Genomic DNA, 14,251 nt, shown 5'->3' with positions numbered 1-14,251 from the left:
AACTTGGCCAAAGTTTTGGGATGATGGAATGAATGGTGATAATCCATCTGAGGTTTAAACATTGGAATATAGGATTCATTGTGCAATTAGAACATGATTGTATCCCTAGATGTATATGTGCAACTTGTGTTTAGACCCATTCTGCAGACTTTACATAGACAACAAGCAAATCTCCAATTGAAGTCAGTGTAGTCCCATGGAAACCATAAGAATTGTGTGTAAGAATCTAAGAGCACAGTATATCCATTAGTATTCCTATAAAGACAATGCATTGCATTTTTAAGGAATTAGTTTCTGGAGTTATATTTAAAAGGATAATCTGTTGAATGAATCTAGTGCACTGGGATGAAACACACTTTATTACCTTTGTATGTGGTATGTCTTCTCTGTAAATGTCCCTTCAAATCAAGTACCTATATTTCCGTAGGCATGACCTCTTCATTTTTAATAGAGCGGGTAGAATCAGTTAACAATCATTCTTTCATCAGTCTTTGCTCTTTACTTAATGGGGTTTGTTGTTTGTTTTTGTTTTTCTTCCTGTTCTTTTTTTTTTTAATTTTTTTTTTTAGAAAAGAGAGTCTGGAAAATAAAAAAGGTGACAAATCCCAAGGTGACCAAAAGAAGGCCAAGGATAATAAGGTGTTTATTTCTATAAAAATATTTTATACTGTTAAAAAGTGGGTCTGTTGTTCATGCCAGTAAGTTCTTTTCAACACAGATGTGCACTATGTGATTTCTTTTTTAGGGCCACGTGTTTTTCCCCCACATAAGGGACAGGAAACTGTCAGTGCACAGAGTTTTCATTCTCACAGAAGGGCAAAGGGTAGGGACCACAGAATCTGCTGTTCACATGAGATCCATGTAATTTCAGACCACCTCAAAGGCCCCAACCGTTCCTACGGATGCATAGCTCCTGGCAGAATGACTGTACCTGCTCCTCCCGATTCCCTACAATTTCGCTGGGGAGAGGAGTTTTAGAGCATAGAGTAAGTTAACATTGTCAGGTTTAGCATAACCTATAGCTTTAGGCTCCTTGTAGATTTCTGCTGGAAAAGTCCTTTAGAAGGCAATGCTGCATTATAAATTTCCTATGGAATTTTCAAACCACTCCATGTAATTTCCATAGAACCCTACTGGTTTTATTCCTATTACATTCTGCAGGTCTTTTTGCCTAAGTGTAGAATCACAAAAATGTTTTGGGGGTTAAAAAAACAGACTTTTAACAAAGATTACAGCTTTCCTCTCTTGCTCACTTCCAAAGTGATCATACCATCATGACTCTGTTGATACACTCAGAGAGTAAGCATGTACCTGGCTTCTCTGGTATTGAATAATTTATTTGTTTTGTTTTTTGGATCATCTACATGCATCGATTAAATGCTGAAGTTGAATTTTCTTCTGAAGAGTCTTTTTGCCATTGCCATAGGTTACAATTGCTGAATATCGAGAAGGAGAAGATGAGGACAAAGACCCCTATCCACCTTGCGATGTACCAGGTATGCCAGCAAGACTATAAACATGTTTAAGTCAGTACATTGAAATATAAATGTACGGTCACATTTACCATTACCTTGTCTTGATTCAATTCCTTTGAAGTCAGTGTAGTTAGATCCTCTAATGTCAGCAGTTATATTGGCCTGTAGAATGCAGTGCTATTTCTTTTTCTACAGCCCATTTAGAGAGTACACATAAAATCTGATGGCTCATCTAATAATACTTATCTGGATTTGGGGCAGAATATGGAATTTCCTTGAAATGGGTAGATGGCAAGGAATGTTCCAGAGAGAATGCTATTCAGGCCCTGTCATCTTATGAGCTTCTGATGGCTTCCTGCTAACACACATTTCAGTCAAAAATCAGGTTGCTTCTGTCTCACCAGCTGTAGAACTGTTACATACGTCCTACTACCTCCCACCCGCTCTGTGAACACTTGATCTAGACACATTGGCAAGTGAGGACAGACGCAGGGATGTTAAGTGATAGGCTGCAATATTATTAAACTTAAAACAGGGGAAGGGCACTACCCACCTTGTTATCCATACTTTAATCTACCAGGCATTTTAAGTGGTTCCAGTGCAGAGGTTGGAGGGCTCCTATCATATAACCCATAGGTTGGGATAGATTCTCCTCAGCCTAGCCCTAGGACTCAGTCTGCTCTTCTGAATCATTTCACACACCCCAGGAAGGGAACAGATGGTATTAAAATGGGGGGAACCTTGACCTATGAAGGCAACAAGGTGTCCTCCTATCCCATGAGTGTAAGGCCCATTAGCAAAATCCCAGGTCTTTTACTTCTGGGAACCGTCCTTTTTAGCCTTTTCACCAAGGGTAATGGTCCACTAGTTGCAACTAACTAACATCCTACTAAGTACTACCACTAATGACTGAATTCTATTCCTATTAAATCTAACTGTGCTTCGAGGATGCTGTGAGGAAGGTGAAAAAACCTACCAGGCCTCTGCCAGTTTGGCCCCAACAGGAAGAAAATATTCTTTCCTGACCCCCAAAACAGGCACTTGGTCAGACCTGCAGCATCTGCAAACACATTCCCAAAACTACATCTACAGGAAGTGAGGATTGGGCTGCTGAAATAGAGCTCCACATGCCCCAGGGTAGGGTTTAAATTAAAGAAAGGAGAGAATGACTGAACAATCAGCTCCTTACCTCCCCCGCTGACCAATGAGTGGATAGAGTCTCTGGCGGGGGAGGGGTCACTTCCAGAACGTGCTGTCCTTTCCATTTCTAATGGGGCTGTCCCAATCACTGCCCATCTGGTTTTGCACTCACTGAGGCAGGTGAGTTGCATTAATATCCACCATTGTGCAGCGTCCAATTACTTGGACTTTATATACAGGAAAGTGAGAGGTTATGGGATGGGTGGAGGGAAAGCCACCAATCATTGCAAAAATTAACCTAAAGCCACTACCCCTCTCCATCTAAGATGTGGTAAGGACTTTGACTCACTGTACTGACTTTCAATAGGAATTAAGCACTAAATGACTATGAAAAGCTCCCTAAAGAGTCCCTTTGGTGTGTAAATTGATTAATGAAAGATATGTCTCTGACACCTATGGGAATGTTCTTGTATTAATTAACAGATTTTTAATGCCATCTGTTGAATATATATTTTAATACAAGCAATAATTGTATATTGTTATGAACAAAAATTTAATCTTTTTTATTTTTAGTAAAAAAGTGTTTAATTTAAAGTAGGTGAAGATGAGGAAGATGAGGAAAATGAACCAGAGGTACCAGTTGGCCCACGTCCCCGAAGAATATCTGAACTAAATATGAAGGAGAAGATAACACCGATTCCTGAAGGGAGTGCCTTCTTCATTTTCAGCAGCACCAACCCGTAAATATCACATTTTTAAATATCACTTCTGTGCCTGGGGGCTTCATCACTGAAGAGCTAATTCTACCCTCATTGAAGTCCAGGGCAGAACTCCCATTGACTTCAATGGGAGCAAGATTGGACCTTACATATTTCATTAAATAAATGAATTTGGTTCCTTATATCCCATTGGTATGGTGGTATTTTCCAAAATTCAGCACTGAAGTGAAGAAAGCTGTTTTGTTAGTCAATGGAAACTGTGACCATCTAAAAAAAGGAGGACTTGTGGCACCTTAGCGACTAACAAATTTATTTGAGCATAAGCTTTCGCGAGCTACAGCTCCACTGAATGCATCCAATGAAGTGAGCTGTAACTCACGAAAGCTTGTGCTCAAATAAATTTGTTAGTTTCTAAGGTGCCACAAGTCCTCCTTTTCTTTTTGCGGATACAGACTAACACGGCTCCTACTCTGAAACCTGTGACCATCTAGTAGCTGTTCAATTGTGCATGTGAAGTGAGTAGAGTCCATGTCATAAAACTATCAACACAATTAGCAATCTCACTGGCAGTCTCAGCATATAGGTTAAAGAATGAGTTGGCTTGGAAACAGAGTTACCATCTCACCACTAGAGGTCCTTCCAGGTCAGGTTTGAGGAACATTTGTAGAGCAGTGTATATGTGGGGCAGTTTATTCAACTGCTGCCCTTGTTATAGCGATTCAGTTAATAAATTACTTCCGTCTCGAGACCTGTCAAGCAGCACTTTTCACAAAAAGACAAAATTCACTAAAAAAGTAAGTTATTGAAACTAAATAGTTTAAAATGTACACACATTCAACTTTAATTTAATAATAAATAGAGCTCTTCAGACATTAAGACCAGATTTCCAACAATGCTGAACACCCACAGATCCTGTTGACGTCAATAGCCCAAAGTCATTATCTTACAGTCCTCACACACCCCAAAAATCCTCTTGACTTGGGGGGAATTTTGCTTGCAAAGGGACTGTAGGATTGATTTGTGGCTTTTCCGTCTCTAAGTAAAGTAGGTAGCTTCTGTTATCATGGAATGTAATTAGCAGTACCAGAACATGCAGAAATCCTCTATTTACTAAGAGGAGAATAGATTCCTTAAGAACCCACTGACTTCTCATGGGAAGCTTTCAAAACTATTTCATTCTGCTGATTCTGCTTTCCCACTGATGTAAATGTGGAATAACTCTTTTGAAGTGTTCAGCTGGAACAAGATCCGAACTGGGTCCTATGACTCTAATCCTGTGTAAAGCTGAAATCATCATTATGTGGTGGCTTCCTAGTAGCAAGCACAATCTTGAAACAGCTGGTAGCCTCATTAGGAAATTCAGGTTTGAATAGAGCCCTGAAGTATCTAAATGAGACACTGAGCCCGGTCCAACTCCCACAAAGTCAATTTAGGAATACTTTCATTGGCTTTAATGAGAGTTGGTCCAGACTCATTGAGTCTGAAATTAAGCCTTTCTCATTGAGCCTGAAATTAAGGCTTTACTCCTTCATAGGAATATCTGCTAGCATGGACCCCTTTGCATATGCACAATGGGCCCCAATGCTGGGGTTTTAAAAGAAACCTAGAGGAGTTAGGCATCAAAATCCCATTGAAAATCAGTGGGAACTGGGAACCTAACTCCCTTAGACTCCTTTGACAATCCTAGCCTCAAAGTCTATGGGCCAGATTTTGAAATCCTTTACAAAAGTATAAATCAAAACAGTTGCTCTGGATTTACCTGGGTATATCTGAAAGCCGAATCCAGCCCTGCTCTTAGAATTGTTGCCATAAGCTTCGCAGAGAAGCTTAGAACACTTGCTCTTTGTGAGCCCTGCCTGCTGTAAATTATTTACACATGCATATTTTTCTGCCTCTTTTTCAGAATTCGAGTGGGATGCCACAGGCTTATCAACCACCACATCTTTACAAACCTCATCCTTGTCTTCATCATGCTCAGCAGTGTTTCCCTAGCGGCAGAAGACCCAATTCGCAGTCACTCTTTTCGAAATAACGTAAGCAAAAATACATAGATGAATATACATAACAAATTTTTAACTTATTATGCCTTCCTCCTGACTAATAAGTAATCATTATGCTTGGAATATGCTTATTTTTATAGTGTAGACCTACATGATAGCATATTTTAACTAGTCTACATATATTTGATTTTTTTTTCTCGCTACACATATTAAAATGTTAAGTATTTTACAATTTTACAAAGAATAAAATACTATTTATACTATCTTTACTAACTAGCATGGATCCCTTTGAAAAGTAATGCATGGAACAGAGAGAGCATATTTTAATTCTAAATGAATTTTACTTTTTATCTGTGTTGACGTTATGGGTCTGATCGCAAATTAGTTATTTCAATTACATGAGTAATTGGTGGCAGGATCAGGCCACATGTAAATAAAAAAATCAAATGAACAATTTAATTTTAAAAAATTATGACATGAAAAGCAGAACATTTTAATTCATTTTTTAAAAGTGTTATTATTTGAATCTGATTTGGAATATATTTTCAGCTTATAAATGTACATTATACACCCTGACAACGAAAGAAAAAGGTACTAGGTAGAAATGTATCTGTTTCTGGAGAGCCACGTGTTACATACATTGGTATGCAATTCACCTATGAATAGAAATCTCTTTTCTCCTGTTCTCCCATTTGCGTCTTTCATATATGCAAGAGTTATCTTATGATGAATCCACAGCTATATGGACAGCCCTATCGCTTCTGTGTATGAAGATATTCATACATTAACAAAGTAAAGCTGTTCAGCAGTTGCAGGCTGATTTTTAATGGTCAGCTTGAGAAATTTTCTTTCTTTCTTTCTTTCTTTCTTTCTTTCTTTCTTTCTTTCTTTCTTTCTTTCTTTCTTTCTTTCTTTCTTTCTTTCTTTCAATTCAGAAATATAAAACTTCTGCTGTATTCATCTTAAATGTCTAAAATGACCACTACGAAGTGGTTAGGTTGAATGTGATTTATACATATGTTTTTGTACTTAAATAATTTTAAAACAGTAACCACAGAGTAAAAAAAAAATCACTATAATTCTCGGCACCCTTAAGGCTCCCATGAAAAATGGGTGGGTGAGTTACAATCCAACAAAAGAGTAGCTCATTTGTTAAGTAAATAACCATGTTACCTAAAAATGGCTCCCTATAGCTGAAACAAGCACTGTACCCATCTAGAGTACTCTGTACTCTTGAGTTCAATAGGAGCTTTGCCCAGCAGTCATATACCATGGTGATGGGTGACCTTATACAAACTGAGTTAGATACAAGGAGTGCATACTCTGGCCCAATATCATATCTCCTAACATTTCACCACTGCTGCATATCCAGCATTAGTGGTGATGTAAAGAAGAAGCCCCTCAGCTTCTTATTAGCTTTATATACTTTATATAAGTATGAAATTGTTGTTATGAAGAAGAAATGTAAAGAAGCAACCCTACAGGGCAGGGATCGACAACCTTTGGCACGCGGCCCATCAAGGTAAGCCCCTGGCGGGCCGGGATGGTTTGTTTACCTGCACGTCCGTAGGTTCAGCCGATCGCGGCTCCCACTGGCCATAGTTCACCGTCCCAGGCCAATGGGGGCTGTGGGAAGTGGCGTGGGCCGAGGGATGTGCTGGCCGCCGCTTCCCACAGCCCTCATTGGCCTGGGACGGCAAACCGTGGCCAGTGGGAGCCGCGATCAGCTGAACCTGCGGACGCAGCAGGTAAACAAACCGTCCCATCCTGTCAGGGCTTACCCTGATGGTCCGTGTGCCAAAGGTTGCTGATCCCTGCTATAGGGAATACCATATAGGGAATTTTGGGTTGCTATGACCGAGCTTATATCACCAGGCCCCCCTCTTTCTCTTGCATGTAGTTTGATGTACAGAGGCTGCTCTGCGTCTCCAATAGCCTCTTCAGACCCTTCAGAAGAAAGATGGGGCAGGATCAGAGGTGGGATTGAATAGAGGCCTTGACCTCTTCCAGGCCTCTGCAGGTGCATTTACACTGCAAATAAAGACTTGTAGCAGTGAGTCCAGAGCCCAGGTCAACTGACTTGGGCTTATGGGGCCTGTGCTACGGGGCTAAAAATAGCAGTGTAGACATTCAGGCTCAGGTGAGAGCCTAGGCTCTGAAACCTGGAGCAGGGGAGGGGTTGCTGTGTGGCCCACAGAACTTGGTGCTTGACAATAGAAGAAAAAAAATGTTTTAAAAAATCTTAACATTGTTTAGAGGTAAAAAGAGGTCAGAGCACAGACTTGTATTCCTTCATAAAATATTCAGTGGAGATATGTGCTTTTCCTATCTATACAATCTGGTTAAGTAAATTCTTATAAATAAGTCACACTAACAGATAAGGAAGAAACAGCAAGTAGCAAATCCTTGAGTTCCACCCACAGTCTGAGACTTACTCTGGAAACAGTTTGAAGGGCTGAATACTGTCTTTTGCAGCTAGAAGAGTGCTGAGCAGGTGTAGCTCCTGAATAGACAGGCTGTAAAGGATTATCCCTTTGCAGGGGGCACACAGACACACAGGCAGAACGCCTGAGGGAAGTGGAGGTTGGGCCAGGTGTGCTCCTTGTCCTTGTTTCAGAGATGTGCAGTGTGTTGCGCCTATACTCCTGCATCTGGATTCTACATTGACCTAATGCATGCAACCATGTTTCCTACCAATGGCTGGCCCCAGTAAGTAAAAGAACCTTCTAATTAGCAACAACAGCTGGTGCTGTTCTGTTAGCTCAGGTGGTAGGGACTTGTGTTTTGAAAGCTGAAGTCCAGAAAGTGCTGAAAAGTTTGATCCTTGCTGCTGGAAGTGATATCTCTACAAATAGGGCCCCAGCTCATTCTAAATGACTCTCAAGCTGGGTCTTGAATTCCAAGAGGCCTCAGATCTGTTCAGTGCAAGCTTTGCTAATGGGGCTTCATGCACAGGATCACATTTTCTTTTAGAGGCTGACCCATGTGACTATGGGAGCCTTTTGCTCAAAGCTGAAGGAGTTACTTCTTTAACTCAGTAGTGTCCGGTGCTTTTGGTGTGAATGTCCTGGGTCTGATCCCCAGTGACAACTATGCTGTCTTTACCTATGCTATCATAACTCATTATATTAGTAAGAATGCAGGAAGAGGGGCTGCCTGCCTTGGTTATATCTCTGACCCAGCAGGCCGTACTTTCTCTGTGTGCTAGCTGACGAGTTCAAAATGTGCTACCCCCAGTATTTTGCCTAGCTCCAACACAGATATATTGGGGGGAAAAAGTGGTTCTTGGTGACCTCTTCCTTCCATTGCTAAAATTCAGAAGGCAAAATAAAACACTGTTCTCATGCTGCAGTGTAATGGTTTGCAATACTTCCTTTGATATTCTAGAATAGGTCTCTTGCCAGTCTTTGTTGAAAGGCTTTGCTATTTATATTTTTTCAGCTATTGCAGGAACCAGAAACATCTGAGCTTTGGCTGAAAATGAAAAGTAGATTTCCCTGTGTCTAATCTAATATGGGACCCTTTTCCCTGTTGTCCATTATTGAATTTTCCCTGCCATTTCATTAGCTGCTGATCACTGGCATCATGTTTCTGACCAGAAGAACAAATGCATAGTTGGATAATTCCCTTAAAAGGAAAACTAATGTTGGATTGCTTGTTAGTTGCCCTGGGTAGGTGCTAAAGATAAGTGCACTGTTTCCTTACATGGGTGAAATCCTCACTGTCTTGAAGTCTATGGCAAAGCTCCCATTGACTTCAATGGAGTGAGGATTTCACCCAAGGTCATTCTGAAAGCTCTGCACATCACCTTTGACTCTACTGTTATTTTTATTTAATTTTCCATAAATTACTCACAGCTATATATGCCAAAATACAAGAGAAAAGTAAATGCATTAGTAGATTTTAGGTACTTTACTTATTCATTAATTTTTCTATGTGATCCTGTAGCCAGCACATACCGCCTACTACAGCAACAAAATACACATAGCAATATTTAGACTGATTTAGTAAATCTGACAAAGTATACGACAATCTAATTTTTCGATGCAATACTGTGATGGAAAAAGTACATTATTAATAAGCTTTTGTTTGTGTGAGAGCCTGTAAAGTATATTGGAATCAGAAGAAAGAACATCTGAAAGCTGATAGGTAGGGCTCTACCAAATTCAAAGTCAATTTTGGTCAATTTCACGGTCATAGGATTTTAAAAATCCTAAATCTCATGATTTCATATATTTAAATCTGAAATTCAACGGTGTTGTAACTATAGAGGTCCTGACCCAAAAAGATGTTGTGGGGGAGGGTTGCAAGGTTATTGTAGGGGAGTCTCAATATTACCAGTCTTACTTCTGCGCTGCCGGTGGCGGGGTGCTGCCTTCAGAGCATGGCCAGCAGCCACTGCTCTCTGGTCATCTAGCTCTGAAGGCAGCGCAGAAGTAAAGGTGGCAATACCATGACCCCCCTACAGTAACCTTGCAACCCACCATAACCCCTTTTTGGGTCAGGACCTCCTGTTTGAGAAACGCTGGTTTCCCACGTGAAATCTGTATACTATATACACAAAAGACCAGATTTCTCGGGGGAGACCAGGTTCCACGCGGGAGACCAGATTTCATGGTCCGTGACGCATTTTTCATGGCCGTGAATTTGGTAGGGCCCTACTGATAGGAGCAAGGTCTAAATTGAAAAAAAAATATTGCATATTCTGTCCTATCATTTTATGATAGAAGAAATCTCACTTTGAACTTAGTAGCTTCTAATGAACTTTAAAATAAACAAAAAATAGTTATGCAGCAGCTAAAAGTTTAAATTACTTTGCCTACATTTCCCAACTAAATTCTTAGATTAAAGTAGGTATTTTTGTGTATGTGATCTAAATTGTAAATATTTATTTATAGATGGATTTCTTACTGTGGCACATATTATACCTTGCAGATACTTGGTTACTTTGACTATGCTTTCACAGCCATCTTTACTGTTGAAATCCTGTTAAAGGTAATGAATTGTTAATTGATCCTTGTTAGCTCAATAGCAGCTTTAACAATAATGTTTGTAACTTTTTGTTTACCTTCCAGATCCTAGGGTATGCAGATTATGTCTTCACTAGTATGTTTACATTTGAGATCATTTTGAAGGTAACAGGTTTATAAAGAAGTTTGTTTAAAAGGATTTTCCTTGTGTGTCACCTACCAAGAAAAGGCACTTGAAGTGTTCTCCACCTTTTCCCTAAACGATCAAAGCTAAACTCTTTTTAAACCAAAGGATTTTTTAATTTGACAATATTTTATAGTTTTGATTGGTTATCTTTGACCTTTGGGTGCATGTAGAAGCTACTTTTTATCATCACATCAATTTAATAATTCATTTTTTTACCCTTTTTTACACTTGCAGTTTGTCAGAAAAGGGAATTCACTGCGCATGAGCTTTCCTCCTCCTTGTTCTGGCATTTCCAAAAAGATCATAAATCTTTTAAAGAAGGAGCATGGATTTTCTCATTTCTCTTGCTGAACTATATTCAGAGAGCTAAAATAGTAGACAACTATTTTCTTGCAACAGGACTTGCAAGATATATTGCGTTTATTTATAGTCTAAGATACTTTGCATTTTATCTTATCTTGGGCATACATTTAAATACTCAGAAAGGCATAAATATGCTTGCTTAAATGTATTACCCATGCATGAGTTCAGAACTGATATTTGAATGTATAGTTTGTGTACTGATTATTAAGACCATACACTGGGGCTACTCAACTTTTAGATATATGAAGATTACTCTGGCAAAGCAGCAGTAAAACTAGGGTTTATGTTTACCTGGTGAAGTCTAGGTGACAAATGGAGAATGAATCATGAAGAATAATTAGATATGTATAAAACACTTCTTTAGAGCTATATACATTTTATAGCCATCACAAGATGCTTGAAAGCTTCATGCAGTGAACAACAGCCATAAGTCACTTGTTGACTAGCTTTGACATATACCAGTGAATGTTTGGTACAGTAAGAATCCGTACATAAACTTTGCATTTCCAGCTGAGGATTAAGCATAACAAAAACTCTTCTACCAGCTTTGTTCATATTGGTTTGTTCTTTTCACGGTGCATTTTGATTAATACCAGATAATGCAATATTTGGGCTGTTTACAAGATAACCTGTATTTTATACAGTAAACTATTTTTATGTTTGTAAATGTTCACCTACTCCTGCTTATATCCCAAGATTTCTTATATTCAGTAGTGAGGAGCCTGCTAAGAAATAGTAAATTAGTTAATAGTTGTAAAGAGCTCTGAACATGTAAAATGCTAGCATAAGTACTGAGTATTCTTATTATTTATTATTTCATAGTTCCATAGAGTTTAAGGCCAGAAGGGATCATTAGATCATCTAGTCTGACCTCCTATATAACACAGGACATTAAATTTCACCCAGATACTCCTTTATTGAGCCCAATAATTTGGGTTAGACTAAAGCATTTCAGTCCCTAGGGAATGAAACTGCTGTAAGCCCCAGACAGAGAACAGGAAAGACTGAGGGGTCACCAATGTACTGAATGGCAGGGAACTGATCAGGTGAGACATGCCCAGATGAGCCCAGCAGAAGATCCAAGCTCCATGCTGCCAAGGAAAGTGAAAACCTGCTATGGTCCTTGCCATTGTTAAATCAAAGCAATGCTGAGAGATGAGCAGAGAGAATTATACACTTGACAAAACAGTAAAATTGGATCAAGCTACTTGCAAAACCTCTGAACTCGAGGAACCCATTTACCTCATTAAAAGTGGTACCATCCTTTCTGAGACAGATATGAGTTAGTAGAATGTCTGCATCTTTTGAGCAGCAGGCTGTATCAACCCCTGTTCCCACACCTTCAGTTCTGGTTGCATCTCTTTAAGAAGAGAGAGGAATTAGCATGGTGCAAAGCGATGTAACTTGGTATAAAGAAATACATTAAAAAAAGGAAAAATCATATTAATGACCATAAATATCTTCTTGACATTAAAATCTATTAGACTATGGAAGAATCATTCAAGAAAAATGGAGAAAGCCCCGTTGCTGGGGACTCTGAAAGGAGACTCAACAAAACACTAGAATAGATGCTGTAGAGGATATTTGTACTTGTCCTTCAGTCCATCACCCACAGACTTAGTAGGTTAGTGTTCTCCCACTCTCCATCATCTCCTTTTATCATTTCTGGTCATACCAACAGTGACTCCACTAAATTTCAGGATCCTCTGAAGAATCCATTCCTGGCACTAGTGAAACTGGTCACTCCTAAATCTAAGAAGCTGAAGTAGATTAGTGAAGGTCTTTTTGACTGTGGAGCTCTGTTTAGGACATTCGTTAGTCAGTGGAGTTATCCGAAGGATGACTTTGACCCATATCTGGGCTGAATACATCCAGGAAGTATTTACTGGCTCTACAGGATTTTTTGTGGACTGCTGGGAGCTAAATGGAGGCCTGTCCTCTGTATTCTCTGACAGCAACTTATATCCAATGACTGGGAAACCTCCTTTTGTGTTCCTGGTCACCTTTAAACTACTGTTCAATTCTATTAAGTTCTCCACTTGATCCTGCAGAGGTGCAATGATCACAAGAAGCTAGCACATGTTAAGCAACTGCCATGTAGCTGACCTGTCCCCATCTGACAGGCTAAAATAAAAATAATTCAGTTGTTCAGCAACTATGTGGATCAACGTGCAGCTTAAGCAGCACCGTTAAAGTGTCAGGAAGGGTTCTCTCATTAATGTGCCCTCTATGACTCAGACGCACCCACAAAGGATTTGCTCAGTCAAAAATGTGGATACTCCTGATTCTATATTCTCCAGTGGGTTGTGTCATGCAGTGTAATCCAAGTGTATTTGTAGAGGAAAATGAACGTAACCTTAAAAGACGGTAATACTTAATCAGAATGTGGCATGTACATTTGCAATGCCTTGCTGTACTAACATGTCTCAAAGTTTGCCTGTGCTTACTTATGATTAGAGCTTTCCATGCTGTCCATGTTGGGTTTTGCACTGTGCTTTCTGCAATGCCAAGTCCTGTTGCTAAACACACACAACAAGAGTTAATTCAGGGTTAAACATGTAGTGAACATTATGGTACAATAATGCACATCTCATTTAAATTCCAGACCAAAAAAAAAGATGAAACTGGAGTTAATGTAACTTAAAGGTAAAATATATTACAAGAATGTTATAATTATCCCCAAAACAAGCATTAAAACCAAAAAATTCAGAGTTAAGGTTAAAACATAAAGAAATCCATAGTAAGATACAGAAATACGCAGTTAAGGCACACATGCAACCTTAACTCTGCCCTGTAGCGACACCACAGGGGGAGGGGCAGAATGAAAAACTCTTTAAAATGTAAGTATGATCTAATGTGGGATCATCAATGTTTAAAAAAGCCTCTATCATTATCATGTAGTGTCACTAGAAGTAAATTCTCAGAAAACTAATTCTAATCTCAAAGAGTAGGTGCAGTAAGTTGGGGGAGGATATGTAGTATTAATTTCATACATAGCAAAGACAATGAATCTCTGCTTAAATGAGAATACCCAATTCAACCTTAATTATGGGGGAACTGGGGCTAGGTTAGCTCCTGTTGCAAGTCAAAGTAGTTTCTGGGCTAGTCTAATTTTCATCAGCTTATGGTCCATTTCACTGGTGCCACAACCACTCCAACATGTGGAGGTCAAGACTGAATACAGAAGCAACTATACAAACCTATGCCAATCAACTGGTTTCTTTAAACCAGCTTTCCATCTTGTTTGCTCTCCTGGAGCAGTGCAGAGGGGAGAGAGTGAGACTTCTGCTGCTGCCCCAGTTCTGTCAATGCATACCTATGTAGGCCAGTCAGCACTCCTGTGGAATTTTGTACAGAAGAAAGAGACAGCAGCGCTAGCTGAGCACAGAGCAGTAGA

At 39.4% G+C, this 14,251-nt stretch overlaps 1 protein-coding gene across 1 annotated transcript in view; it reads left to right on the top strand.

The window, feature by feature from the left end:
- CACNA1D (calcium voltage-gated channel subunit alpha1 D) overlaps positions 1–14,251 on the top strand; it is a 344,531-nt gene that overhangs the window by 203,903 nt on the left and 126,377 nt on the right. The window contains 5 exon segments of the mRNA XM_043518866.1: positions 570–639; positions 1,427–1,496; positions 3,211–3,355; positions 5,238–5,367; positions 10,270–10,329. Coding sequence (XP_043374801.1) covers positions 570–639; positions 1,427–1,496; positions 3,211–3,355; positions 5,238–5,367; positions 10,270–10,329 — 475 coding nt within the window.

Source organism: Dermochelys coriacea, chromosome 7 (genome assembly GCF_009764565.3).
Source record: "Dermochelys coriacea isolate rDerCor1 chromosome 7, rDerCor1.pri.v4, whole genome shotgun sequence".
NCBI classification, from domain to species: domain Eukaryota; kingdom Metazoa; phylum Chordata; order Testudines; family Dermochelyidae; genus Dermochelys; species Dermochelys coriacea.
This window is presented reverse-complemented; position numbering and strand designations above follow the sequence as displayed.